We start from the raw sequence: 27,466 nt of genomic DNA on the forward strand, positions 1-27,466 counted from the left end.
TCTTTAAGGCTCTGACGCAGTTGCAGTGAGCACATATGACTGACGTCTGGATGACTTCTGTCTCCTGAAAGCAAAAAGAACAAAACATTTTAAGAATAAAGACATTGTCACTGCAATCTAAAGTCACTTTTCATGTTATATAATGAACTAAATTCATTAATTCATCCTTTCAGTCATATTTAAACCTACTGTTTAACTATTTTGGTTCCTTAAATGATCAAAGTTAGTAACCAATCAATCTACCTCAGAGATTTAATTAGACTCAACTAGACTTCTAAAAAGGTATTTGATATATGAAATTAAAATTAACAGCAATCATTATATACTGTATATTCAAACTTCGGGCCATAACATTTTTATGCATCGGTGATGACTCAGCAGACAATATTTTTTAAAAATATATGATTATATAAGAGAGACCCAAGTCTTGAAAATGAAAATGTGCACATATTTAACTACATCATGTTCAGTGTTATAGTTACAGTACTATGTAGAAACGCTCTGATATATGGAATTAAAATTTCACAGGACTCATTATATAAATTCAAACTTCCTATCATAAAATTTTTATCCAAATCTGAGATGGTCGAGCAGAAATCTCGTGTTGATTTGAGATAGAATGACCCAAGATAATTGATTGATTTATCTTTTTGGTCATATTTAAACCTAACCTTTAAGTAATAACTCATTTGCTTAAATGATCCACGCCAGTAACCAACGACTCTGACTTAAGCAATGACCACTCTCATTTGATTTTAATGAAATTATTTCACACATATTGTGCACGAGCCCAGCTACAGGGACTGTGAAGTGAATTATGATGAAAGTTACTGGTTGTAAACAAACAAAGGCCCACCTTATGACACAGATGGCTATGACAACAATAACCAGAAGGATTCCAATGAACACTCCAGCAATCACCCCTTTTCTTTTTCCAGAGAGGGGTGGGATCACAGCTGCAGTTGACAACAAAATACACATTAGTAACACTTAATGTTTGAAAAAAATGGATATAATGATATTGTGGTGGTAAAGTTTGGCTTTATGTGATGTTTGACACTGTAGGCAGGGAAAGGTCTTAATATTATATTAAGACCTGCCTCTTCATACACCTACCTCTGGAGGCTCTGGGCGTTATACTGAAAGTCTGAGATCCATGTCTGTTTCGTGCCACACAGCAGTGCTGCCCAGATTCCTCAGTGGTGATGTTGGCACTGCTGGATGTCTGGCTGCTTCCTGTGGTTGTAGCTACAGTTCGTCTGCCTTGATGAAAGCTTTTGTCTGCGTCACTGAGACATGCTGCACCCTGGTACCAGATGTATGTGTGCACGGGCGGGTTAGCATCACTGCTGCAGGTCAGAGTCATGGGGAGCTCGTAATCTAGCTGTCCAGCAGGTGACACTGAGACGGTTGTGTTTCGAGGAGCATCTAGAAGGAGGCATTAGAGATAAGTTAAATCTTCAAGTGAGTTTGATTCAATTCAAATCAGTTTTATTTATATAACACCAAATCACAATAACAGTTCTTCAAGGCACTTTATATTGTAAAGTAAAGGCCCTACAATAATACTGAGGAAACAGAGGAAATAAAAACTCTGTAAGAGCACTGCTTGTATCCCTGTTACAAAAGGTTAACCCAGGCTTAATGCGGAAGTTTCTTACTTTTAGAATTTCTCTAGAAAGAGTTAAAATGCTTCGTCAGCAGCACATATTTTAAGCTTGAAATTTTTCTTTCTGCTCTTTGGAGTTCTGTGTGTCAAAACAAGCTTAATAAATAAACAGATGAATGACCTTGTATATAAATGTTGATCTGATTTTTACATTTATAACAAAAGCTTGACTTACACTGCACATCAACTGGTAGTATGGTTGAGTTATGCACTTTGGCTCCAGTTTGCATCTGACAGTAGTAGCTGCCAGAGTCATCTGATTTAACTTCAGTAATATTCCACACCTGTCCAGTGTGTGTTACGCTGTTACTTGTGCTCTTGTGCCAAGTCACATTGGCCTGTGACTCTGCAGGGCTGCAGCAGGCCAAACGTAAGGTTGCACCCTCTGTGATGCCCCTGGATGGATTTGCTAAGGCAGTGACTGCACTGGGGGAGTCTGAAGGGAAAAAAAACAGAAACAGACAAAGCACATATGTGGTGAGATTATTATTTCATATATTCAAATGGAAAAAACAATCATGAATTACAAAAAGCTAAAAGTCAACAACTTTTAAAACACTATCCTAATAGTTAACTAGTTCATTTTTGTTAATGAGGACAGTATTCAAGGAACAAGCTCTGCAGCTGAAAAACAAAGCCAAAGTAAAAAAAACAACAACAAAACAGTTCCTCTAACGGTAACTGGAGGCTGACTCTAAAAGTGAGTCAGCCTCCATAGGTGCACATGTAAAAATGCGCAAATAGAGCAGAAGGAAGTACACTTACAGCCTGGTGTCTGTAGTCTTTAGGTACCCGTCCAACAATGCAACAACCAAAATACCACATTTGAGTCTAAAAAAAGTGGTTGGTAAGCCAATGGGTGGAGTGATTTATATACCATTTGTACATGCCTATTTTCTATTTAAAGGTAGGAGGAAACCACTATGAATGCTTTCTATTCCATTGTTTTTTGGGCCATATCACTATTACATGTGATAGTATGTATGTACTATTTAATTTCTTTATAGATCCACAGAAGACCACCAGTTTTAAAGGACAGGACTCTGATGCTCTCATATGCATGCAGAACCAGACAAGCTATACCAAGACATAGAGCTGAGAGGCTCATATTAAAGCACACACACAGGGAATGTGTTTTAATTTAATGCTAAACACTATTATTCCACAGTGTCTTAACATAATCATATAGCTATTTGCTGTCATTTCTCACACCAGCTTTATGTAAGACAGACAAACTCAACTCGATTGCCTCTCAACAGGTTATAATATCTTTTTCTCCCAAGCTCTGCAAATACTAACCCGTCTTTAATGTTTAGCTCTAAGAGTAATTTGACTACAACCTCAAAAGCATCAAAGGTTATGAAACAGAGTCTTACATCAAGATTACTTAAACCCAACAAGTCGTCGGTTTCACTTCAGCTTCTCATAAATAGCACAAAATGTCAGACAAAGGGTTGCACAAAGAAAACTGTTACTGAATATTGCAATGGTGCTAGAAAAAGCAACGAGCTTTGCTAAGCAGTCATTTAAGAAATACAGTAAGGTAAACTGTAAACGCTGCTAGCTTTAGGTTATTGGACAGTAAATGCTGGTCTCTGACTGCGCTGTGTTTCTGACAACAGGGAATCACACTCAGATCCATTCATCAAGAAAACAAAATAAGAAACAGAGCAAACAGAGATATATTCTGTGACAAGGAAGTTGAGCAACTTACAGAGAAGTTTTTTTTTTATCTTACTTACAGAGAAGTTGACCAATACATAGCAAAAGAAAGAGAAAGACAGACAAAACCACAATGCACATAGAAAATAATAAGAAGGGATGTGTGGTTTGTCTTTAATGGTTTGCCAGGTCATACTGATGTGACTCATCCAGGGTATAAAATGATCACGACAACAGGAGGAAACTCATAAAAATAGATATAAAATAAGGTATCTTTTCTTGCGTACTTTGCAAATCTATAAAAGCTTTTGAATGATGGGGGGACGATGCGTTTGCTGATTGCACACCATCATTGTTAACGATGAGAATGATATTTTTACTCATTTAAGGTTCACACCTGCCACCAGGAGCTGTACGCCGGCCTGCTCTGGCATCTTCTCTGTGGAGTGGTTGGTGATGAGGTAAAACACGTAGGTCCCGCTGTCTGACTGCCTTAGATCAGTAATCCTCAGAGAGCAGACCTTGCTTCCTGGTTCTCCCAGGTACTGCACCCTGTTCTGGTAGGATAGATCTGGGAAGATGTGATCGCTGTGGTACACGTATCTAACACAGACAGAGGGACAAGCAGACAGACTTAGACACCTGTGCTCTTTACTTCCACCCTCGTGTGTGTTTCTGTGACTTCAACACATCATTGTTACCTTGCCGTAATACACCGGCTGTCTTCAAGGCACCACATCTCAGACAAAACCATGTACTTTTGTCCTCCTTCACCTCCTCCACCCTAACAGATACACAGAGCTTTTTAAATCAGTGGATACTGTAAAGTGGAAAATTCTAGACTAACTTGACTGTATCTGTTCAAACCACACCCAAAACATCACCTGTAAGCTTAGCATAAAAACTAATTTTGGCTAGTTTTTATCAAAGAACTGACACTTGTTTTTATTCTGACTGCAGTTTTTAGCTCTTAATGCACAGTATAACTGCTAACAATGCCTTCTTTATTGAAATACCTGAGCAGAGGGCCACCCCTCTTCCCTGGTTTCATTGGAGGTCTGCGGGTAGTCATAGGAACACGGGATTTCTATGGAAGAACCAATCACAGCACAGATGGGACCAGATGGGAGATTAACTGACCAATCACCAGCAAGAATACCTGTAATACCAACAAAAAAAACCCCTAAATTCTAACCATCACTGTCTTTGCGTGAAGCTCGGATCCCAGCATGACTGCTGCAGCGCTTTTATATATGTACCTACCTTTAAGAGAGAGTGTGACCAAGAGCCAGCAGTTCTGAGCCATGCCTCCATGCATCTTTTGCCTTCTTTGCTGTCTGTTTAGCTGTGGTGCTCTGATCCTCCCAACCTTCTTTGGCTTCACTCTCACCCTGTCTAACAAGGCGTCCTCTTCTAGTCTTTGGGTAATTCAGTGCAGTTGTATGTGTAAGTCAAATGTCAAATTCCCTTTTATACTATCTGCCAACGAGGAACTAGGACCGTGACTAGGCTTTCATGTCAGTAAAGAGAACTTGGTGTGTGTTTGTGTGAGAGAGAGGGTGCCGGCTGGTGGATACTGCATGCATCTGCTGACTCAGATTGAGGTCAACAAGTTCAGTATAATATACAAAATAACAGCTGACAGTGTTTGTCTCAGTGAGCTTGTGTTTATATGTCGGTGCGTTGAGCTGCGGCAGGTCTGTAGGGGTCCCGAGAGAGCCCTCGCGCGCGGTTTGTCCACTCAGAAACGTGTGCTGACGTCACTCGTGCCCCTCTCTTGTGCGCAGATGACCGCTCGCAGGACGACCACAGCACACGCACACACAGAGCGACGAAACTAAAAGTTTGTTTTAATTCGTCCAAATGTTCATCTCTCTCCAGTTAGAAGCGAGCTCTGGTGGTTTTGGTTGACAGGAAGAGCTGTCGTAGAAAACGGCTATTTACTGTTTTTTCTTCGTCTTCTTTGTTGGGGTCAGTAACCTGTGGAGAGAGCAAAAAAAGGGGGGGAAGGATTTACTTGGCAAAAGCTCGGAAAGTTTTGGATTTATCCGTGTTGGCGTTTAAAATTGCTATCCAATTTCTTCCTATTAGAGGTTTTATGGGCCTTCTTTTGATTTGTACATCTTTTTAAAGCGAAAGGCTCCACCTGTAGCTGAGGAAAACAGACAGGTGAGTCATTGTCTGGAAGGCGATTTGAATGGTGTCTTTAAGCCTTGTTGGTTATTAGCAGTCACGCTCATTTCGTTTTCTCCTTAAGGAGTTAACCTTGCTCAAGTTATTTGAAATAGTCTAAACTAAAGTTGGCAGTGATATTTTAATTATTTAAAGTTTATATGGCGAGCTTCTTAAAATGCCCTTGGGTCTGTTTAACCTGTTTAATCAGTGACACTCAGCGGTTTAAATTAGTCTCCAATACTCACTGCCAATATTAGCCTACAAACAAACACTTTTCAAACGTCACAGCACAGGTTTTACATTGTGATGTATAGAATGGCAATGGGATAGACTTTTATACAGCCAGGATACATTACTTTAAATGAGATCTTCAGATCTCAGCGATCTCATTTGTATGTTGTATGTATGTTGTGCTTTTTCAAAAGCAGCAAAAATTGTAACTAATTTTTAAATGACCATCATCCACTTATCTGTTATTACGCACATGTAATTACACTCACTAGCCACATTTTTAGGTCCTTGGCAGCAAACCGATGCATTTAGGCAGGCAGACATGGTTAACACAACCTGCTGAAGTTCAAACCAAGCATCAGATTAGAGAAGAGGAAGGATTTAAGTGACTTTGAACGTAGATTGTTGTTGATGCCAGATGGACTGATTTGAGTATTTCAGAAACTGCCAATCTGCTGGGATTTTTCCAACTCAACTATCTCCAGGGTTTGCTGGGAATTGTCAGAAAAGTAGAAAATGTCCAGTGAGTGACAGTTCTGTGAGAGAAAATACCGTGTTCATGTCAGAGGTCAGAGGAGAATGACCAGACTGCTTTGAACTGATAGAAAGGAAACAGCAACTCAGATAACCACACATTACAACGAAGGTATGCAGAAGAGAATCTCCAAACTTGTCAAACCTCGAAGCAGATTGGTTAATAACAGGAAGTCGAGATTTCAATTCACACAGGCTTATCCTGTGTGTTGTAATCTAAAGCTGGATAATAGGAGACTGAAAAAACATTATCTGGATTGATGAGTCTTGATTTCTGCTGATAGGGTCAGAATTTGGTGTTGCGTGGATCCACGCTGCCTTGTTTTATATGTTCTGGTCGATGGTGGTGGTATAATGATGTGGATTATCTTAATAATGAATATTATAATAATGAACCATGTTGCAAAGTTCAGATCATCTCAGCCTGGTTTCTTGAGCACTGCAATGAGTTCATGGTACTCAGATGGCCTCCACAGTCACCAGATCTCAATCCAACAGAGTGCCTTTTTGGGATGTGATGAAACAGGAGATTCCTAGCAGCCATCAAGTCTGCAGCAACTGTGTGATGCTGTCGAGTGGATATGGACCAAATGTTTCCAACAAATTGTTGAATCTATGACATGAAAAATTAAGGCAGTAGTGAAGGCAAAAGTGGATTTAATCTGGTACTAGCAAGGTGTACCTAATAAAGTGGCAAGTGAGGGTGTAATTCATAGTCGAGCCCAATGTAACAGGAACTTGTTGGAAAGCCTGGATGGGTGTGGGTCTTGGGTATAGAGGATAGACATACATCCTCCGAATTAAACAAAGTCAGTGACTAACAGCTGCTGTAACATCTCAGAGTTTCAGGAATTAATTGAAAATATAAAGATCAGATGTTTTAGAGATCATAAAATTTATCAAAGCAGGTTTTGAGTGAATTGTTTCTGCCCAAAGATAGACTATAGTACAATATTATACTACCCGCTTTATCGATTTTTTATCTTTTTTACACAATCCTATCAATGTCATGCTGCCAGACAAAAGGGAGCACCAAGGACTTGGACCATCTGCCTCAAGGAGTCAAGGAGAGGAAGAGAAAGGAAGAAACTGCCGCTGTCGACTGTTGCTTCCTGTTGTGCACAAATGTATGCTGAAAAATTTGTGACTGAAGGAAAGATGGGTGAGTGCGCATGTGAAATATACAAGTCTTTGCAGTCTTATCTCCTGCCTTTCACACACACACACACACACACACACACACACACACACACACACACACACACACACACACACACACACACACACACACACACACACGCGCGCATGCATGCATGCATACATATCTGAAGATTGAAATGCTGCGCTGGTCATGCTGCAGCCCATGCTGCCTACTTTCTGTGTCTGGGAAGAGACATCAGTCCACATGACAGTTAACCATTAACTGCTTTTTGCAAAGCTGGCTGTCTCTATGATAGTCACTGGAGTTATTTTTGAGGTTCTTTTAGGGTGAAAAACATATACTTGAACTGGCTGATGTTTTTCTCTTACAACAAGAATAAGCACCCAACCCAAGTAGAAATCTGATATGTCAAAGTCCTTTGCACACTAGCACGGTAAACTGTAACACAATATACTAACTGCAATAACAACATCATCCCTTGGCAATCGTAAACTAACTACTTACTGTAACCTTAGTTCTCTTGTTTTATTCCAACAGCATCAGGGAAAACCAACATTAAAAAGAAACCAGAGACTCCACATGTCCTCCTGTCTTTTGGTATTAGCTAAAATGTGATGTGGCACAGTTTTATACGCAAGTTTTACAGCTGCAAATGACTTGACTGTAATTTATGGAAGGAAAGATAAGATTATTTGCCATGTTATTGCTGAAAGGCACTTGTGTCAGTATGAACTGTGACATTCTGTTTGTGATGTCTACATAAATATGTGACCTTTCAAGAGCTCTTATCATTTTAATCCTAAAACAGTACTTTAACACTGTTTTTATCTCTTTTAAATGTGCTACTTATAAGTTGCTTTCCTTACCTTACACGAGGCACAGCTTTCCAGCATTGAAGCCGATAGTCTCCCAGGAAATGAAGTTTTCCTTAAAATGATTTCCACATCTTCCTCGGTTCTTCTCCTTCGGCAAGGCTTTGCTGTAATTTACTTTCTGTGTTTCAGCATGGGTTTGCGAACCACTAATGCCTCACAGAAAAGGCGTCCACCCAAACACAGGCTGCGTCTTTAATGTGTGTAATTATATGGAAAACACACTTCATCTTAGGTGTGTCACATATGTTGTGGCTAATTTTGTTTTTGTCTGAGCTAAGATTAGGTGGTACGTCATCAGCTTTCAGAGGCAATCTGTGTTTGTCTCAACCTCTACATGATTATATACCACGTAAGTGTGAATAAGTAAAGAAAAGGAAATATGCACATGCGTGTAAGCACACTCTTCTCATAGGATAGTGTGTCTGTCTTATTAGATTAATATTTCCTGTGTTCGTGTTTAATTTTAGTCTTGTGTGATAATGGCCGCTACATGTATGACTCATAGCTCGTGTTGTAACTTTAGCTGTGTGTGAGGTCTCTTTCTGCTCCTGTACTGTTATTATCCCACTCCTACTGTACCACACCTAGGCTTACTTGATGATGGACATTCCTCTGTTCGTTTTGCGAACCCCTTAAACCTTTTTCCTATTTATATTGCAGGGGATGTGTTTGTTGAAGCAAGATCAGACCTGTTTTGATGAACCAGTTACATAAATATCTGATCTTCCTGGTTTCCCCATGTCCAAATGTCGCTGCTTAGAGGATAAAGGATGATACATTAGATGCTGACAATGCAGTAAGGAATGGAGAGGGTCAGCAGACCTAATAAACATTAGCATAGCACAGGGGTGTGAAACATAAGGCAGGGGGGCTGAAATTGGACAGACTGCGATCCGGCCCACTGAACAGCTTTTAAAAATGTGACGGAGGGCAGATATTTTTACTTTAACTGTAGTTTAAATAGGTTTTTATAGTTTTTCCTACTGATAAAAGTCCCACCCACATTTTTTTTTACAATAGGTTCACAGCAAAATAAAGAAATTAATTATCAGATTTTTTTCTGTAAGCAAGGTCCATAAAGACATGGATGAGCGAGTTTAGTGTGGAAGAACTTGACTGGCCTGCACAGAGTCCTGACCTCAACCCGACAGAACACCTTTGGGATTAGAGCAGAGACTGTGAGCCAGACCGTCTCGTCCAACATCAGTGTCTCACCTCAGAAATGTATTTCTGGAAGAATGGTCCAATAAATACACTTATAAACCTTGTGGAAAGCCTTCTGAGACAAGCTGAAGCTGTTATAGCTGCAAAGGGTGGGCTGACATATTCAATTAAATTCTTCATTATTGATTAAGAATGGGATGTCTCTTAAATTCATGTGCATGTGAAGGCAGATGAGTGAATACTTTTGGCAGTATAGCGTATCATAAAATGCACTGTGGTAACATGACAGTAGTCATGTGGTGTGGTGTTTTTGTGTTTTTTAACTTGGTTTAGGGAGGCTTAACCTGTCATCTGGTGCATAGCTGTTGCTTTTTAACCAGCAGTCAGATGCTACATGCGATGTTAAAAGTATAACGTCCAACATCCCACAGAATGACTAACATGTGACTCATGATTGAGAACAGACATTGGAAACTATAAAAGAGTTTGTGGATGATCTGCACGTCTCTGTGGATTGGTCATGTACTATATTATGATTCATTCTTACCCTTATTTGCCATAAAGACAACAAACCATGGCAACAATCTATCCAGACACACTTCGTAGCAGCTCTAAATTTGGAATTCATGGTAAAATTACACCAAAACAGTGATGTTGCTAATACACACTAACTAAAATGTTTTTGTTGACTAAGCTTGTTGTTAGCAAGAGCTCAGGGCTCAGACTTTGTATCTTGTAAAAACTTTTGTTAGTAGCTTTTATGTTTGGGTTAGCTGTCAAGATAAATGAACAGGATTTGCTAGTGCGTTCTTTCAGGGTAGCATATATTCCTAATATCATTCATATGGACTACACTCAGTGCTTTATAGGAACATTAACTATTTTAATCCAATCATCGACTATAAGACCACAGCGATTTCAGAAAGCCCTGCCTCATAATACACACATTGACATGTATACCCACACACACAAGAGAAAAGTGGGTCTCAGGTAGAGGTAGATACAATGGAGAGCTTGTTCTGACCTGCTTTGTGATTAGGAAAATGGCATGTGGGGAAGTATAGCTGGAAAAAAGAAGGAACGGCCAATATGAGGAACAAGAAGGGTGAGTGGCACCAGTCTAGAGATGTTTCACATGTAAACTGGGTATACTGGAGAGAGAAACAGTTAGAAAGTGACCTTTATTCACATGTAGAATATGATTACATGTAGCTAAACAACAAGTCTATATGATGCTTTGTCATTTCTTCAAACACATTAGATTTATGTGTGGGTGTTGATGGCTGGAGTGTGCAGGTGGCAGGAAACACTATGCCCACTAGTGTGAATTCTCTAGACAGTTACTCTTGTCTCTTGAGTGGGCTCAGCTGGCCATCACATGGAGTTTGTAATAGGAAGATGGAGGGGTATACCTCCTTTAATGTCTGACCTGACTGAGTTAGACATTTTTTGGTCTCACGTCTCTGTTGGATGTCTATCAATGTTCAGGGCTGCAGTGTATTAAAGCAGCAGTAGTGTAGTGGCTCTATCCAGAAATCCCTGTGGGGTTGTGCCAAGAAGGACATCTAATGTAAAAACCAACAACATTTCTTTGTGAAAAGAGAACAGCCAAAAATAGCTTTTTGGCATGTTTTTGTTAGAGCTGAGGTATGGTGGAAAGAAAATGTGAAAGCGCAAACATGGGTCGTTAAGCTTAATCATACATCTCTATACCTCTGTTTCTATCTTCACCATCTCCTTCTGACCTTTGGGTCACAGCTGTTACTCACAGTTTCAAAGAACAATAACACCATTGTTTAGCTGGATGGGAAGCCTGAGGACAGGAGAGGTGGAGGAGAGGACAGGTATGGAATGGGAGGAGGAGAAGGAAAAAGGTATAAAGAGAAGAGAGGGAGGAGGCAAGAAAGACGTAGGGAGTTTTCAAGCATCTGTGTACAGGTAGAGTTAGTCAGGGAGCAGTATCGGTTTTTGATACCGGCGACACGGGCGGTTGCCCGGGGTGGCATCATGGTGGGGGACGGCATCACGGGCATCGACCAAAAAATAAATAAAATTGCTCGTACTCATGCTGCCTCGACGTCATGCCAGCGCACCATTTGCTGGGAGTAAGGGCGCCCTCCGTTTGCGAGGTGCGCCTGCTGCTTGCGGCACAGGGAGGAGAGGGCGGGGCGGCGGGGGATTCTCTGGCTGGCTGGCTGGCTGGAGCGGCGTCTAATAACCAACTCGCAAAATAAAACAAAATAAAAACAAAACAACAAACACGAAAACACCAGACATCATGATACAGACTTATAATTTGCACCGATGTTTTTTCGAAATTCTATACACGAAAAGTGTATAGAATTTCGGTGCACCTGCTCGCTGCTGAAGTCAAAGTAAACTATACTGTCGTCTCCGCTACTTACAGTCCAGTATATAGAGACACGAGACGACGAGGCTCCAGTTACAGCAGTGCAAGTAAACAAACAATAAATATAAGAAGAGTAAGAAAATAAACATATACATTAGGAAAGGGATCAATGACAATTTAAAATTTATAATTTACAGTTTGAAGATTTAAAGTCTTACACACAACCCTTCGAAAGGGTCAAAAGCTCTTTCCAAATAGAGCACATTTCATTCATAATGTTGTAAATCCAAGCCCATAATGTATTATTATGTATTCATGATTTGAATCCCGGGTTGTGCGAAATCCAAGAAATAAACCCTAGACAAAGCATATCTGTGAACTAAGGTGTAGGTCTATTAGGTTATGTTGTGGTGATCCTCGAGTTGGGGGATGGGTGTTCATACTGGAGTGCAAAATTAAAACCAATGGAAGATGGACAAGGGAGTGTTCGCCCAGGGCGCCAAACAGGCTAGGACCGCCACTGTCAGGGAGAGGTTATGTTGTGCAGTGTGAGGAGTTAGCAGAGTAGAAGGTTAAGGTCCCTGGATCAGCAAGTCTACACAACTGTCACGTTTCTTGATAACAACATAAAAATTCAGCAACTGTGGAATTGAACAGTCTCACTATATTTTCTTTTTAATGCAGTTTAATGCAATTTTTAAGATTTTTTAAAATTTTGCTGTTACACTTCTGCTGATCACATACTGGACAGAAAAATCCACATAAAGTCAGTACCTGTGGGGCAGGAGGGCTGATGGGGAGTAGATCTAATAAGAAAACCATTTAAGAACCCTTTAAAATGACCTGATCATGTTTGTTTCAGTGACATGTGTAGGCCAACTCAATGTGTCTGAGCCACAGATGTCAGGCATGAACTCTGGAGGTCAGAACCGCCCACCAAAGGGTCCTTTGATGGATTTGCAGTTTGAAAATTGCAGAGGACACAGGCATAATTTTCATACTGTTCACTGTTATTAAGAATGAGTCACATCATAAGACAGATTGTCTAAACTGTTAATTTATCCAAACTAGTGTTCTGAAGTATCATTAGGTTTATCCATCATCTGCCATACTACATCAAAGTAAGGTAGTCAAGCAAAGGAGCCAGGGTGACATGTAAAGACTAAAAATATGCAGAAAAATGAGACATATTGTTGAAAGTGCACTCATTACTCAGACATCTTGAAATGGTTATCATGTTTAGGGAATGTCATGGTAATTTCTGGGCTTTGTTATGAACTGTTCTCTTTTAAAAGTGGAACAATTGTACAGCATGCATCTTTAATGACTTAAAAAACAATAATTGAGTGCACAAGTTTGTATTTATTTTGGAGTTACACAGACTCCCACTAATATTGATTAAATGTCTATTAGCAGCGTGCACCTTGACCAGATGCTTTTTACAATCATAAACAAGCTTTGGCATAATTCTGGCTGGACATGTGACCACTCTTCACAGCAGAAGAGTTGGTTGGTTTCCTGACATTGAACTGGCCTTTAAACACAGAACACAGATTTTCAATAGGATTAAGATCTGGAAGTTCATTCCAGACACGTAATGGGCCATTTCTCAACTACTGCGGAGTACAGGATCTTCAGTTTAAGCAATTGCATGTAAGTACAAGTTATTCTGATATGTCATCACTTTGTCAGTCGGTGCTGAGCAAGAAGGAAGTTCCTTTTCTAAAATTGACATCTTCAAGCTCGAAACTTGTAGCCAAATGCTTTCTGGACAAACATGTTATGATCAGACGAGACAAAGATTGAACTATTTGGCTAAAATGGCAATAAATATGTTTGAGGGTGAAAATGTGAGGTTTTCAAACCTAAGAAAAATGTATGAGCTGTCAAGTATGGTGGTGGTAGCATCATTGCTGTTCTGCTGCCAGTGGTACTGATACATTGGACAAAGTGATGAAAGAACGAAGATGGACTGCCTCCAGGTTCTTCACCTCAAATTATTAGCTAGATGGTTGAACCTATGACACAGCTGAATAGTCCAACAGCACAAGGATCCAGGCACACATCAAAAGTTTTAGGAATGTACAAAGTATAGTAATGTTAAGCTTCTGAAATGGCTTTTTCAAAGCCCTGACCTCAAACTTAACTAATATTAGTGTACATATTCAGCTCCTGATGCTGTGTGGATTTGAGAAAATCCAAAAGAAATCGTTCAAATTCTTGTTTTTTAGATACTTTAAAGACGTATGCTGTACAGTCATTCCACTGACTGTACAGCATACGTACAGTGATCAAGGAAATTAATGGAAAGCCTCAAATCACAATGCCCATGATGAGTGTTTGTAAACTTCTGACCACAAGATGTAGGTATCTTTGCATCTGTCCCCATGATCTAAAACGAGCTTAGATCTCTGTATTCCTGTCTTTATTAAACGACTTGAACGTGAAATGACCAGCAATACTTTTAAACACTTGTTCACATAGCTGAGGCTAGAATGCGGTGTTCTTATTATTAAATTCAGGAGTACATTTTAAGGTTCTTTACACTATAAGGTAAAGATGCTACAGTACAGTAAATGACTTGTCAAATTGTGAAGCACTTGTGTACTCAAGTAGCCACTTGACATATTACAGTTTAGTATTTCCATAAGTTTCATCATGGCCAGTTAATAACTATACTAATGCTGGTGTGCTTAAGTATATCATAAGTGAAATATAAGTTGATATAGTCAGTGTGGTTGGGTATTTTATTTATACTTGTATCACTGTGGATGCCAAGGACATGAAGGAGGAGGAGAAGTGGAAGTACAGTAGTAAAGATTTGAAGCTGCAAGTCATCTGATTTTAGATGTGCTGTAGTTATAACCTTGATGAAGATTGTAACGACAGTGGGTTTGTGTAAATGGTTGGTAGTGGGAAGAGACACGGGGAGACATATAATTCACTATAAGGGATTGCATGGCAGACTGACAGTTATCGTAACGAGTTTCTTTATTATTATTTGAGTGAAGTTTAACAAACTTGTCAAAGCAAGAACAGGACTTATGAAACTGTTACAACAAACTGCAGACCAAATGGTTGTAGATCATGACAGTGAGCAACCCGACACAATACCAGGAACTTGAGACTGGCATACTAAAATGCTGTAATACTGTTAGGTTTTCAGTCCATCACATGTGTGCAATGAAAAATGAGTAATTACTCAAGGTCAAGTTGACAAGCTGTTCTCACAGCAGAGAAAAGCAGACAGGAGGGGAAACACTGAGAGCGACACCCCAGTGCAGGTGCAACACAAACAGACAGTACGTGCACTCAGGACAGCTTTGGCACTATATCATAGTTGAAGAGTTTGTTCTTGCTTGGTGGAGAAATCCTAGACTTTAGACTATTGATCAGTAAGTGTCACTTGTACTTTTCAGTTTGTGCCAGGGAATGTGCTGTATGTCTGCTCTCACTGGGGCTTGAGCTATCTCTGTGAGGGTTTGAAGGGCAGCTGGAAAGTAAAAACATGAACTACACAGCAGCTACGCAGCTAGTATAGCTCACTATTTACTCTTTTAGATTTCATCACCTTTTCAGCAAAGTGTATTTGTTGGTGTGTTATGTAACGTTAAAAGCTGGAGTGCTGCACAAGCATGTTAGCATGCGAGCTTTTGTGCTTGTCAGTGTGTTGCTGTGCAAAGATGCTTTTATATTATCCTCTGCTATTTTATGTATGCTTGTTTGTGTGTCCTCAAATGTGTGTGTGCAGGGAGCAGGGGCATCTCTCTGACCTGTGTACTGACCCCCTGTCGGGTAATTGGAGTGTGTGTAACGCTGATGACCTTGGGAGCCATTGGAGCAGCCGTTTGGGCCGTAGGTCAGACTGCAGTTCTTGCACACCTACACACATTTGGTTCAAAAGTGTTGACGAACATAATCTGTTATTGTTGATATTTCAAGCAGTTGATATTCTGTGCTCTGTGCTCTGTCTGATGATGCAAATGCTTTCATTGTTTGCTGTAACAGACTGATGTGCTGTTTTTATTAAACTTTGTAGTTACATATTGCACAATGGAGGAAGACATAGAACAGTATGATGGTGAGTCTACTGATAGCTTTGAATGTATGTCTTTCTTTCTTTTTTCTTCATTCTTTAATTAGTGATACCGTCAGAACCCCCTCCACCCCCCCCCCCCCCACACACACACACACATATATATATATATATATATATATATATATATATATATATATATATATATATATATATATATATATATATATATACTACATTACAGGAGTATGTGCTATTGGACCAGTAGTTTTAAAAGTTGCTCTTACAACTCCCCACAGTTCAGGTAAATTCACCTGACCAGCATCTCAGAGTCTTCGACTCCACTCACAGGAGGTGGCGTCAGGTGTGTTCCTCCCCAGTTGATGAACTGCTAGCTAGCATCAGCTGTGAAGAAGTGGGATTTGTCAGGTGTGGTAATTTCACAGTTGTATCTCGTTGTTTCAGTGTGACACACTGTCATCCTCGGGACTAATGTGTGCGCGTGCTTGTTTCAGCGTGGTGAATTACTCAGTCACAGCCGTGTCAGAGGCCAGCGGCGATGCTGGAGACTTCTTCTGCGTCAGACAGGAAGAGCTCAGCTATGGCAAGAAAATCAAAGACTCTTTGTATCCATGGTAACGCATACACCTGAGTGGCTGTCTGTCAGCGGTCTGCCCTTCTACTACACTGTCCTCTCTGTTGCTCTTCCTGTCTCTTCTTTCACTCGTCTTCTCTGTTAACATAGAGGACAGCCGAACACTGGCTTCAGTTTTTGGATGTTTTCTGTGTCAGGTTGTTACTAACTCTGTCCGTCTTTGTTTCAGTGACTGTGAAAGCCGGGAAGTTCTCACACTGTTGTGCCAAGGTAAGATCGCAGATCTCCACTCATTCTGTCTGACACACTGGCCCACTTTATACACCGACACCCAACACCAACACTGTTTTCACCCCGGTGTGTAGAGCTCCCAGACACGGTCTGTTCTTGTCTTCTTTCTACTAATCTCACATGTATTTATTAAGCTATTGTCTGCTTTGTTTACTTTTTTAAATGGAGCTATTCTCATTGATTTCTTGTCCATAATATATCAGTCTTTCAACTAGAGTTTAAAAAGTAACTGGTCTTTTTCCTCACTGTTACTATCTTAAACCAGACTGCGGCAGACGTAGTTTTGCGGCAGACCGTATAGTGGGTGGTGTGGACGCCAGGCACGGCAGCTGGCCTTGGCAAGTCAGTTTGCAGTACGATGGTGTTCATCAGTGTGGAGGATCCATTATCTCAGACCGCTGGATTGTTTCTGCAGCTCATTGCTTCCCAGAGTAAGTGAAACAGATAGATTTAACACAGAAACAACAGCTTGATGGATTATTGTAGCTTTTTGGAAAATCCAAGGCATACATGAAAGTTTAATAAATTTGTACAGACAGTTTGAATGAAACTGTAATTTTACTTCTATGAAAAGTTCATTTTCAGCATAGCTGTGTGTGTATTTTGCCCTCGCCACATAGGGACAATCATCAGACTGCTCTGCCTGCTGTTTTGTTTAACGTAGTGTTTGCATGTAAATTTAGATGTTTGTGTGCATAAAAAAACACATCACAGCTCTCCTATTTTTGCTCTTCTAATGCTAGGCGGTATCGCTTTGTTAATCGCTGGCGTGTGCTGTTGGGCTCCATCTACAATAAACCTGTCAATGCCAACGTAGCGGAGGTTAAGACCATTGTTTACCACAGCAGCTACCTGCCCTTTGTAGATGCTAACATTGACGACAACAGCAGAGACATCGCTGTCCTGGCCCTCACTCAGCCTCTCACTTTCAATGGTAGGACGCATTTGCACATCATCAAAATCTGCCTGGTTTCAGTAACTTACCTCCTAAATTTGATCGAACATAATTGTTTCAGGATAAAAAAAATTGCAACTGTTGGTTGTTCCTGATGCTTTAGGGTGACACTAAAACTTAAACAAGCACTGTGTGCAGAATATTTTACATATTTTAAAAACATATATATATATATATATATATATATATATATATATATATACATACATACATACATACATACATACATATATATATATATATATATATATATATATATATATACACACACACACACATCTTGGTAATGTGATAGACTAGAATTACTACAATCAATTAGTTACAAGATTTTAGGGGGGGAGAAAATAAATATCAGAGCATAAACAGTATTTATACTGAATAAAATACTGGAAAAAGTATCAAACAACTCACTCAAAATTCTGAAATATGAAATAATTAATCACAGGTTTTTAAAAATCTAATGTGACGATACCTTATAGGCACTGAACTAATTACTTCAATTACTCTAATTGAGAAAGACTGCAGATAGGAGATGAAGTGCGTCAGATACTGTTACATCTCTGTGCTGTCATCTACTACAAGTGTTATTCCAGTACATCATGTCTGACATCTAGTGTTCAACATTTAGAACTGCAAAAAAAGAAAAGAAAAGATGGAAACACTTTGGGTGATGTCAACAAGCAAGCATGAATGAAAGGGGAACAGCTGAGGGGTTTGGGGGAATCAAGTAAGAGGGAAGGTAGGAATGGCTGGCTTTCTTCAGGGGGTGACATGAGTTAATGAAATGTGACAAAATCAACTGCCTGCTATTTTCATTAAATGTATGCATTTGTTTTTGTTAATAAATATTTGTTTGTGTTTCATGTTTGTCTCTGTGTGTAGAATACATCCAGCCTGTTTGCCTACCTGCATATGGCCAAAGGCTGATAGATGGACAGATGGGAACAGTGACAGGCTGGGGAAATGTAGGGTACTATGGTGAGTATACGTTACATTAGTTATTGATAAATTTGGTAATATTTCTATAGAACGTCGTCTTCTTGCATTCAGTCGTTGTTTTTGTATTTAAACTTATCATATTTTGCATGAATACTGCGGTGCACTAAATAACAATAACATAAATATAATGGGAAAGGTTTCAGTAGCGTGACGATAACAACTATTCATACGTGACTGTTTATATTCAGGTAAAAACACAGTTGCTCATATTTAAATTTTGATCATTCTAAACTATAGGCCATCTAGCAGATGTTCTACAGGAAGCCAATGTCCCCATCATCAGTGACGCCGTCTGCAATGCTCCTGACTACTACGACAACCAGATCACTACTAGTATGTTCTGTGCTGGCTATGAGAAAGGAGGCACTGATGCCTGTCAGGTCAGATTGTGCTCATGCAGCATTTCTGTCTACTTTTGTTTAGTCTGATAAGTCCTTCTTTTACTGGCATGAATATAAATTGGCATGCGTACTGGTTTGATGTTATATCAGTGTCATGCATGTGATTTTCTCTTATATTTTCCCATGGGTAGTTAAAATGTGAGTGTGTGTCTGTTGTTTTAGGGAGATAGTGGTGGACCCTTTGTGGCTGAAGACTGCTTGTCCAAGACCACTCGATATCGTCTGCTAGGAGTAGTGAGCTGGGGAACTGGCTGTGCCATGTCCAAGAAACCTGGTGTCTACACAAGAGTGTCCCGATTTCTGCCCTGGATATCCTCAGCCATGAGGGTAAGAGTCCTGCCATTTTTCATTTCATCGGACACTGCATAAAAACTGTCTGTGCAGCCCCATCCACTCAGCCAAATCTCCTTCAGTCCCAGCACTTTCGATCTTAATTGTTTGCAACATGTGATGTTCACTTGTGCAAGAATGAATCACTTGCAGGGGATGGGGTTGGAAGTCTGAACACATCTAATTAGCATCTGAAAAGGAGTGACTACATTCGCTCACATTCTGTCACTGGAAGAAGCCACCAAGAAATATCACTTGTGATTTGTCATAAATACTGATCCACTGTTATACAGGCTTAGGTAAACACCTTCATAATCACAAGTCTGTGTCAAAAGAGACTTGTCAGAAGCCTCTGGACTACACATTCCTGATTTATATTTGTATTGCAGTTGCACTATATTGCATTGATAGAAATCATTGACTTCAGGTGTCAATGATTCTACTTTTATGGCCACAGGTGTGTAAACCAAGCCCCGAGGCATGCAGACTTCTACAAACATTTGTGAAAGAATGAGTCGCTCTCAGGAGCTCAGTGAATTCCAGTGTTTTATTGTGATAGGGTTCCACCTGTGAAATTTCCTCTCTATTAAATATTCCACAGTCAGCTGTTAGTGATATTGTAACAATATGGAAGTGATTGGGAAACAACAGCAACTCTCTTTGGGGGAAAGAAGATTATGGCATTGGGTTGTTTTTCAGGAATTGGGCTCAATTTCTTAGTTCCAATGAAAGGAAACCTTAATGCTTCAGCATACCGAGACATTTTGGACAATTTCATGCTCCCAGCTTTCTGGGAACAGTTGGGGATGGCCCCTTCCTGTTCCAATATGAATCTGCACCAGTGCACAAAGTGAGGTCCATAAAGACATGGATGAGCGAGTTTAGTGTGGAAGAACTTGACTGGCCTGCACAGAGTCCTGACCTCAACCCGACAGAACACCTCTGGGATGAATTAGAGCGGAGACTGTGAGCCAGGCCTTCTCGTCCAACATCAGTATCTGACCTCACAAATGTGTTTCTGGAAGAATAGCCAAAAATTCCCATAAACACGCTCCTAGACGTTGTGGAAAGCTTTCCCAGAAGAGTTGCAAAGGGTGGGCCAACATCATATTAAACCCTATGGCTTAAGAATGGGATGTCCCTCAAGCTATTGTGCATATGAAGGCAGACAAGCAAGTACTTTTGGCAATAATGTTCCCAGACCTACGAACTGGTGGGTTTACTTCTGACATCCTCAGGCCTGTAAATCTGCAGTTACACCCAAGACTATATATTTATGTTTCCTGTGAGCAGAAAGTGCAAATATGCAAATACAGCTGAAACTACTGGATCAGTTAGTAATAATAAAGTAGATTTTTATAGCACCATCAACATGATCTCATACACACACAAACACACACGCGCAAAAACACAATAAAGAGCAAAGTCAGCTTGAATAAATAGGCAAGCATAAAACTTAAAACAACACTCACTTTATCTCACAAAGTGTTTCATGGAGTGGCACAGTGGTGCAGCAGTTAAAAACCTGTTTTATGGTATTGCTTTTAGGTATTTGACTAGGGAAAGGGGTATGCAACTATTGCAAACATGAATATGTGCCGTCCTCCATGGACCCTCAATGTAGTTGAACATTAACTGGTTGAAAAGTGGGCTGGAACAGTGGTGTTCACCACAAACGAGAGAAGCGCGAGAGACATATCAAAAACATAAAGCATGAAAAGAACAGACACAATGGACACTATTTCACTTCTGCTCTTTCTGTGTTTTAACTTTGCTCTTCTCTGCTGCTGGCAACGACCAATAACAGCACTAACAAGAGTAGTCCACAGGCCAGTCATGTATGACCATAATCAGCTACAACATGTAGACAGCAGTCCTCAGAGCGGTCTCTAGGATGTGACCACCATTGAACCATGTTGATGCCTGAACATTGCCACAAAGTTCTTGGTTAAATCCTGCTGGTTGCTTCTTCTTCACGATTTTCCAGAACCCAACAATATATTTGTCGGGTTAATTTCAAACTGGCAGCAGGTTTGGATAAGAGAGTGATTTCCTGCAGCTTTGTAATGGATTTGCTTGTCATCCTATGTCAACTGTGACAATGATTAAGAAAATGGATGGATAATTGTGTGATAAAAAAATAAAACAACTGCTGTATCTCAGAGGCTTGATGATCTCCTGAGAGGAAAAATTGAGACACTAAAAGGAAAGAATGGACTGTTGTACATCGGCTTCATGTCATACTGTGATAGAGAGGCTCAGGACCAGTTCAAAAGAGCATTTCCTTTTAATTTCAGCTCTGCCGTTCTAGTCCCCCCCCCCCATGTATACAGGTCAGTGGTAGTGTGGAGATTGACTTGAGGTGACATTCAGTCAGAGATTTAATTCATTTCATTAGGCCACAGTCACACGGAGGATCTCATTATCCACGTGGTGATGTTCTGGACTTTCAGCTAGAGCGTCGTCCAAAGGAGGCAAGTCTGTGTCATCGGGCGAGCTCAGTCTGTCAAAACACAAAGCAAATACATCATAAAACATACAGCAGGTATTTAAACAGAAAAATGTGTCTCATGCTTTTGTTTTTAAACTTACAGTTCTTCAGTTTTGTAACTAGTGCAGTCGTTCTCAAAGTTGTGATGATTCATAGCTCTCTATAAAAAACACACCAAGACACAAACTGGATTATAATCTTTTTCATCTATATTCTTATAAGGAAGCTTGAGTGCTATGCAGTTGTTAATAAAACCATCACCCAACCTGGGGGATAAGATGCTCTTTGAAATGTTTCTTTGCTGCATCTGGATTGTATGCGTTTGGAGGATTTCTGTCTGAATCCGGTCCAATATGCAGACGTCTGTGATGTGTAGATGTGTATTTTGGATTAGCTTCCAATCTAGCCTGAAGAGTCGCACACAGATCGGTGAGTTCTTTGCTTCGAAAGGAAGGAGGCCTAACAATCCACCCAGCCACCCCTTCAACAGCACCATCCTCCTCCTCGGACATCATATCAATTGTTACACCCCTCCAGAAGTCCAGTTCATCTGCACTGAGGACTCCCTGCCTGGCTTCCAGCAGCTGTAAGCAGAAGCAGTACATACAGTTGTGGATGTGCAACCTCTGTGTGGTGACAGTTTGTGCACTAATGTGACTGAAAAACAGTGCAGCAGTACTGTCAGTGAGTTTAAATCACATCAGATAACTTTACCCTTTTCCTTCTCTGACGGCTGCGGGCTGCAGTCTTCATTGCTTCAGCCTGGGCTGCAAGGTCCGGCTGGCTGTAGCGGAAATTCCTGCGTATGGTCTCATAGTATGTTTTACAGGCAGCTGGAACCATTAAGAGAGCATGTCACAAACCTGGAAACAGACAAAGCTACAGTAAAAGAGTAAAGCACAAACAGTGCTTACATAGAATGGCATCTCTAGCCAGGTTGTGCAAATCCGGACTTTCAGCCAGAGCTTGGACCAAATGAGACGTGACTGCCTCATTGTGAGGCGAGCTCAGTCTGCGAAATCCAGATGTTTACACGTCAGCGATCACATTGCGATATATATGTATATATGTATTATACAGCCTGTACAACTTACACGACATAATATCTCACCCTTCTTCGGGATTATAGCGCTTGCGATTTCCCTTGGCGTTATGAAAACGACGCACCGCCTCCTACAAAATAAAACACCATAATTGACTTTATGAACAAACTCTCTCATCCAGCTGTTCCCAGCTCGTCAGATGTGCTAGTCGTTTAGAGCTTAGCAGTTAGCGGTGGCTTCTCTCTGCCTCTCCTGCTCGGGGTGTTTGTGCGGCTCTCCTCTGCCTCCTTAACGCACACGCCGCATACATGCACACATACATACCGCAATCTTGGGATTGTGCGCCCGTCTTTTCCTCTTCTCCTCCACACAAGCGCGGGAGTTCACTACTTCTTCTAAAGCGGTCATCCTCTCGTCTATGGAGTGCAGCTTTGCGTTTACCGCTGTTAGTTGGTCATTCACATCAGCAGCAAACCGAGTCAGCTGACGAGACAGCCCTCTCACAGCAGTGAGCAGTTTGTGGTCTCTGCTGTCCGGAGCAGCCAGCCCCGGTCTGTGCGGGGAGTTCCCGGCATTGCACGGAAAATCCAAGCCGCCAACACACGGTGTCCTAAATCTACCCAGCCTGACAACTTCTCACCAAGCGGAGAATAACATGCTCATATGGTAATAAGAGACGCTCTTCGCGAGGTTCCTCCAATCACCTGCAAGATCCTGGTCACATGGAAACCTCATCCAATTATATGCGAGGCTAAGGTCACAGGTACTCCCGGCCGGTGTGGCGCCCCCCGCCCCCAACCTCATTTGCATTTTTATAACTTACAGCATTTTCATTTGCGTGTGAAAGCCTCCACCTTACCTGGGTGGTGCCAGGCTTCTCTGACATGCAAAACTAGCTGAAATTCAAGTTCAACATAGATTCCCAGCAGTTCCTGATTTTATGTGCTGCCTACAAATTCCTGATCTCTACCTGCACCTCTGCTGCAATTCACTGTGCTGCTTACTTCAAAACCCCCACTTTCATGTGGTGATGTTCTTATTAGCGTTTTACTGTATTACTTGAATTTTATTATCTTCTAATAATAACAGAAACACAATGGTGGTGTTTACATATGTTGGGCAACATAACCTGCTGAAGTTCAAGAAAACATCAGAATGGAGAAACTGATAGGAAGGCAACGGCCTGTTACAACAGAGGTATGCAGATCTCTGAATGCACACCAGCCACAGGAGTGATGGTGTCACTCCTGCCAGCAAAGAATGGAAAAATTAGACTACACAGGCTCGTTAAAACTTGACATCAGAAGACTGGAAAAACACTGCCTGGCCTGATGAGCCTGCACAATTTGTGAGGTCAGACACTGATGTTGGATGAGAAGGCCTGCAGCAATTCATGCCAGAGGTGTTTTGTAAGATTAAGGTCAGGACGTTGTGGAGGTCAGCCTTCCACATTTAACTCGTTCATCCATGTCTTTATGGACCTTGCTTTGTGTATAGTCATGTTGAAACAGGAAGGGATCATCCTCAAACTGTTTCCACAATGTTGGGACCATAAAATTGTCTAAAATGCCACGGGGCGACCGTGGTTCAGGGGGTTGGGAAGCTCATCTGTAACCGGAAGGTTGCTGGTTCAATCCCCCAGCTCTCTCTGTCCTGATCGTTGTGTCCTTGGGCAAGACACTTTACCGTACTGGTGTTGGCACGATGTGCTTCTGTCAGTCTGTCCCAGGGCAGCTGTGGCTACAACTGTAGTTTGCCTGCACCAGTGTGTGTGAATGAATAGTGGAATGTAAAGCGCTTTGGGTGCCTAGAAAAGCGCTATATAAATGCAGTCCATTATAAAATGTCTCTTTATGTTGAAGCTTTAAGGTTTCCTTTCACTGGAACTAAGGGGCTGAGCCCAATTCCTGAAAAACAACCCAACACCATAATCCCCCCTTCACCGAACCGAGTTGCAGTTGTTTCCCAATCAGGGATACTTTGTTATAATACCACTAACAGTTAACTGTGGAATATTTAGTGTTACATTGAGACCTGAGAGCGACTCATTTTGTCACAAATGTTTGTCGAAGCAGTCTGCATGTCTTAGTGCTTGGTTATATACCTGTGCCCATGAAATTGATGAGAAGACCTGAAGTTAATGTTTTGGATGGGTTGCTGAATATTGATGTTTTAAGATGAATAGAATGATACAATTAAGAATTTCATCCTGTTATAACATGTTCAATTCTGCTTTTGTTTTTCCTCAGAACTATCAAAACTCACCCGGTGTTCATAAAATGGCACGGACATGAGATTCCTGCTTTCATGTTTCTGCTTTTTCCACTCTTGGATGACAAAATGGACAGTCCCCATAAGTGATACTGTGACTACATAGGTGCTACGACAGGGGGAAACAAGGCTGTGATGTTCCCCTCTCGTCAAGCCTTCCATTCTCACTGAAGCATTTTTCTGAGGATTTTAACAACTCTCTGAGCCTTTACTGTAGAGTGAAAAGTCTGGACACACATGAAGGTGTGACACAGTCACACCTTCATACCGTACATATTATCAAATGTTAACAGAGGCTTATGTCTTTGCAGGGATACACAGACAGAGCCCAGACATGAGGATCTCAAGTGATGAGCTTACTGATTCACTGCAGTAATCAGAACCACTACAGTTTGTAAACTACATTATTTTTCTGACACCATTTTCTTTGCATTTCTGTGGAAAAAAAAAAGTTACCAGAAGTAAACCTATAAATACAACATCAGTTAATTGCGTACTTATAAGGTCTGTTTGAAGAATTCATGATGTAATTTCAAGCCTCATTTTATGAAATTCTTCTTTATGTGGAGATTTTATTTGTTCGCCCCACACAAGTCACTTTCTTCAGTGTTGGTCTTCCTGCAGCCTTCTACTCAGCAAGCCACAGTGAGTGCACCCTGCATCATCAATTAGTACTAAATACTTAAAGTACTTTGGTCTTAACAGAAAACTAGAGATTAGTGCTAATTAACATGTAGAGAAATCCTGGAGTTTCTGTTTTTTAAACTTAAAACTCATAACAGTCATTTACAGTTCAACCTGTACGTGTGTGATACACGCCATATCTTTTTATATGCAGTAGCTTTACTTTTTTATAATAAAAATAATAATAAATCATACAGATTACAGTTAAAATCAATCAGTTTTTTGTTGTTGCCTTGTAAATATTAGTCAGTGTCTTGTTTATGTAGATGTTTATTTGTGACATTTTACACATGTCTAAAAGACTTGCTGATCTGAAGAGCCAACAGTGCAATACCGACTATAATCATGTTCTTATTAAATATGTACGTTGCAGACTTTTATACTTCTACTTGTGACTTTCAACTTTCAAATGCTAAAGGTGTCCCATCACATTAACTGGTTTTATTCCTCCTACACACATATACGCACACACATTACTGTATATCTTGGTTTTGTTCTTACTTATTAGAGTGGCTGCTGAAAATTGAATTTATACATGACCCAAATAAATGATTCGATATTCTACATCAAGAACATCAACATCTTTTTATGATGTAGGCGTCAGTGGTAAGATTGACTTGTAAACAGATTTTACCAAGCAGGAAGTACTGCAGTTCAATCAAGTCTGTTCAGTCTAATAGTTACTATTTCGGACCACCATGTGGAATAAAATTGTTTTACACTTACAGGATTTATCATGTGCATACTATAAATATTGTAAAATGTAATTGTTGCATTGAGTGTTGCATTGAAATAAAGCTTTAATTGGCCGCAGGCATCTTGTAACAATATTCATTGTTCATTCATTCGAGCTAAATAAATAAATTCAGCTAAATAAAATAACAGTACAGGGCAGTTTTACAGTAACCCAGACTTAACAGAAATAACACGAGTACTCTGCCACTGCACAGCGTACACCCCTGCACCCACAGGAAGAATATCGAGACCTGGATTCGTTTGTGATGTTTCTTGAGAAAGTCACACTTTGTCCTGTCTGTAAATAGTAAAATATTATTCTTGAAGAAATTCCTAAAGCGCCAATCTCCTCCTCCCTGTCAGCTAAAATTGTGACTCATATCTGTTTATAATATATTAATCAATCCCATTAACAAATTAATTCACAAGCTGAACCAGTCTCATTACCTCTTAGCTGATGGAATGACAGAAATGTCATTTTTTCTCCCTGCCATCCTTTAAAACATATTTTAAATTTCACATGCTATTAATTTGATCAGTTGTGTTTTTACAACATAAACAGTGCAACAACATGATTGCTATAAATAATTAAAATTATTTCAATAAAAAACATTTAGTTTTCAAACGTTTTAACACTCCTGAAAACAGGTTTGCCTTAAGATGACGGTACACTGAGCTTTAAACTTGCTTATTTTCTTGAGAGGAAGAGGGCACATGACAAAATGCAGAGACTCAGCTGGATTTAAACACAGAGGCGTAGATCACAGAGTCGTTGTTTTCTCTTGCTTCGGACCTGAGGAGAAAACAGTGGAA

The 27,466-nt window shown here is 40.4% G+C and overlaps 4 protein-coding genes across 7 annotated transcripts in view; 1 reads left to right on the plus strand and 3 right to left on the minus strand.

Annotated features, from left to right (window-relative positions):
- LOC147318635 (protein amalgam) lies at positions 1–5,262 on the minus strand. Of its 2 annotated transcripts, none has more exons than XM_086310681.1 (8): positions 4,595–5,262; positions 4,348–4,490; positions 4,033–4,115; positions 3,729–3,934; positions 1,845–2,105; positions 1,117–1,428; positions 857–956; positions 1–64 (listed from the first exon to the last, which is right to left on the minus strand). In XM_086310681.1, exons 1-8 carry the CDS (start codon positions 4,647–4,649, stop codon positions 4–6), a joined length of 1,221 nt encoding a protein of 406 aa, XP_086166807.1. In that variant the 5' UTR covers positions 4,650–5,262; the 3' UTR covers positions 1–3. The 2 variants fall into 2 exon arrangements, with proteins under 2 accessions (XP_086166807.1, XP_086166808.1); XM_086310682.1 differs by having other exon boundaries at positions 4,348–4,418; positions 4,595–5,261.
- Positions 5,089–26,746, plus strand: hpn (hepsin). 2 transcript variants are annotated; one of them, XM_086310680.1, is made up of 14 exons: positions 5,089–5,302; positions 5,423–5,500; positions 7,291–7,433; positions 15,574–15,681; positions 15,862–15,903; positions 16,158–16,287; positions 16,374–16,493; positions 16,683–16,723; positions 17,010–17,175; positions 17,488–17,678; positions 18,582–18,677; positions 18,936–19,078; positions 19,262–19,426; positions 25,213–26,746. In XM_086310680.1, exons 3-14 carry the CDS (start codon positions 7,397–7,399, stop codon positions 25,255–25,257), a joined length of 1,284 nt encoding a protein of 427 aa, XP_086166806.1. In that variant the 5' UTR covers positions 5,089–5,302; positions 5,423–5,500; positions 7,291–7,396; the 3' UTR covers positions 25,258–26,746. The 2 variants fall into 2 exon arrangements, with proteins under 2 accessions (XP_086166806.1, XP_086166805.1); XM_086310679.1 differs by having other exon boundaries at positions 5,089–5,500.
- Positions 19,962–23,825, minus strand: LOC147318637 (uncharacterized protein C14orf93-like). 2 transcript variants are annotated; one of them, XM_086310683.1, is made up of 7 exons: positions 23,288–23,814; positions 23,032–23,093; positions 22,835–22,932; positions 22,635–22,753; positions 22,187–22,504; positions 22,022–22,080; positions 19,962–21,932 (listed from the first exon to the last, which is right to left on the minus strand). In XM_086310683.1, the coding sequence occupies exons 1-7, from the start codon at positions 23,369–23,371 to the stop codon at positions 21,824–21,826; spliced, it is 849 nt and encodes a 282-aa protein (XP_086166809.1). In that variant the 5' UTR covers positions 23,372–23,814; the 3' UTR covers positions 19,962–21,823. The 2 variants fall into 2 exon arrangements, with proteins under 2 accessions (XP_086166809.1, XP_086166810.1); XM_086310684.1 differs by lacking the exon at positions 19,962–21,932 and having other exon boundaries at positions 22,022–22,106; positions 23,288–23,825.
- Positions 26,171–27,466, minus strand: part of LOC147318638 (B-cell receptor CD22-like) — a 6,163-nt gene continuing 4,867 nt past the window's right edge. The window contains exon 10 of the mRNA XM_086310678.1: positions 26,171–27,446. Coding sequence (XP_086166804.1) covers positions 27,386–27,446 — 61 coding nt within the window. The 3' untranslated portion in view covers positions 26,171–27,385. The remainder of the gene's footprint in view (positions 27,447–27,466) is intronic.

This window comes from Aulonocara sp. 'chitande type north' Nkhata Bay, linkage group LG11 (genome assembly GCF_057382095.1).
Source record: "Aulonocara sp. 'chitande type north' Nkhata Bay isolate Kocher_YH1m ecotype deep benthic linkage group LG11, A_spYH_male_GT1.1, whole genome shotgun sequence".
Lineage (NCBI taxonomy): Eukaryota > Metazoa > Chordata > Actinopteri > Cichliformes > Cichlidae > Aulonocara > Aulonocara sp. 'chitande type north' Nkhata Bay.

Excerpts from the sequence above, each read along its gene's own strand:
- LOC147318635 (XM_086310681.1), bottom strand. The coding sequence starts at position 4,649 with ATGCATGGAGGCATGGCTCAGAACTGCTGGCTCTTGGTCACACTCTCT. Across the intron at positions 4,116-4,347 it reads AGGGGTGGCCCTCTGCTCAG|GGTGGAGGAGGTGAAGGAGG; the intron begins GTATTTCAATAA and ends TGTATCTGTTAG. Across the intron at positions 2,106-3,728 it reads CGTACAGCTCCTGGTGGCAG|ACTCCCCCAGTGCAGTCACT; the intron begins GTGTGAACCTTA and ends TTTTCCCTTCAG.
- hpn (XM_086310679.1), top strand. The coding sequence starts at position 7,397 with ATGTATGCTGAAAAATTTGTGACTGAAGGAAAGATGG. Across the intron at positions 15,682-15,861 it reads AGCAGCCGTTTGGGCCGTAG|TTACATATTGCACAATGGAG; the intron begins GTCAGACTGCAG and ends TAAACTTTGTAG. Across the intron at positions 19,427-25,212 it reads GGATATCCTCAGCCATGAGG|AACTATCAAAACTCACCCGG; the intron begins GTAAGAGTCCTG and ends GTTTTTCCTCAG.
- LOC147318637 (XM_086310683.1), bottom strand. The coding sequence starts at position 23,371 with ATGACCGCTTTAGAAGAAGTAGTGAACTCCCGCGCTTGTGTGGAGGAG. Across the intron at positions 22,754-22,834 it reads GGCTAGAGATGCCATTCTAT|CTGCCTGTAAAACATACTAT; the intron begins GTAAGCACTGTT and ends TAATGGTTCCAG. Across the intron at positions 22,505-22,634 it reads GCCGTCAGAGAAGGAAAAGG|CTGCTGGAAGCCAGGCAGGG; the intron begins GTAAAGTTATCT and ends TTCTGCTTACAG.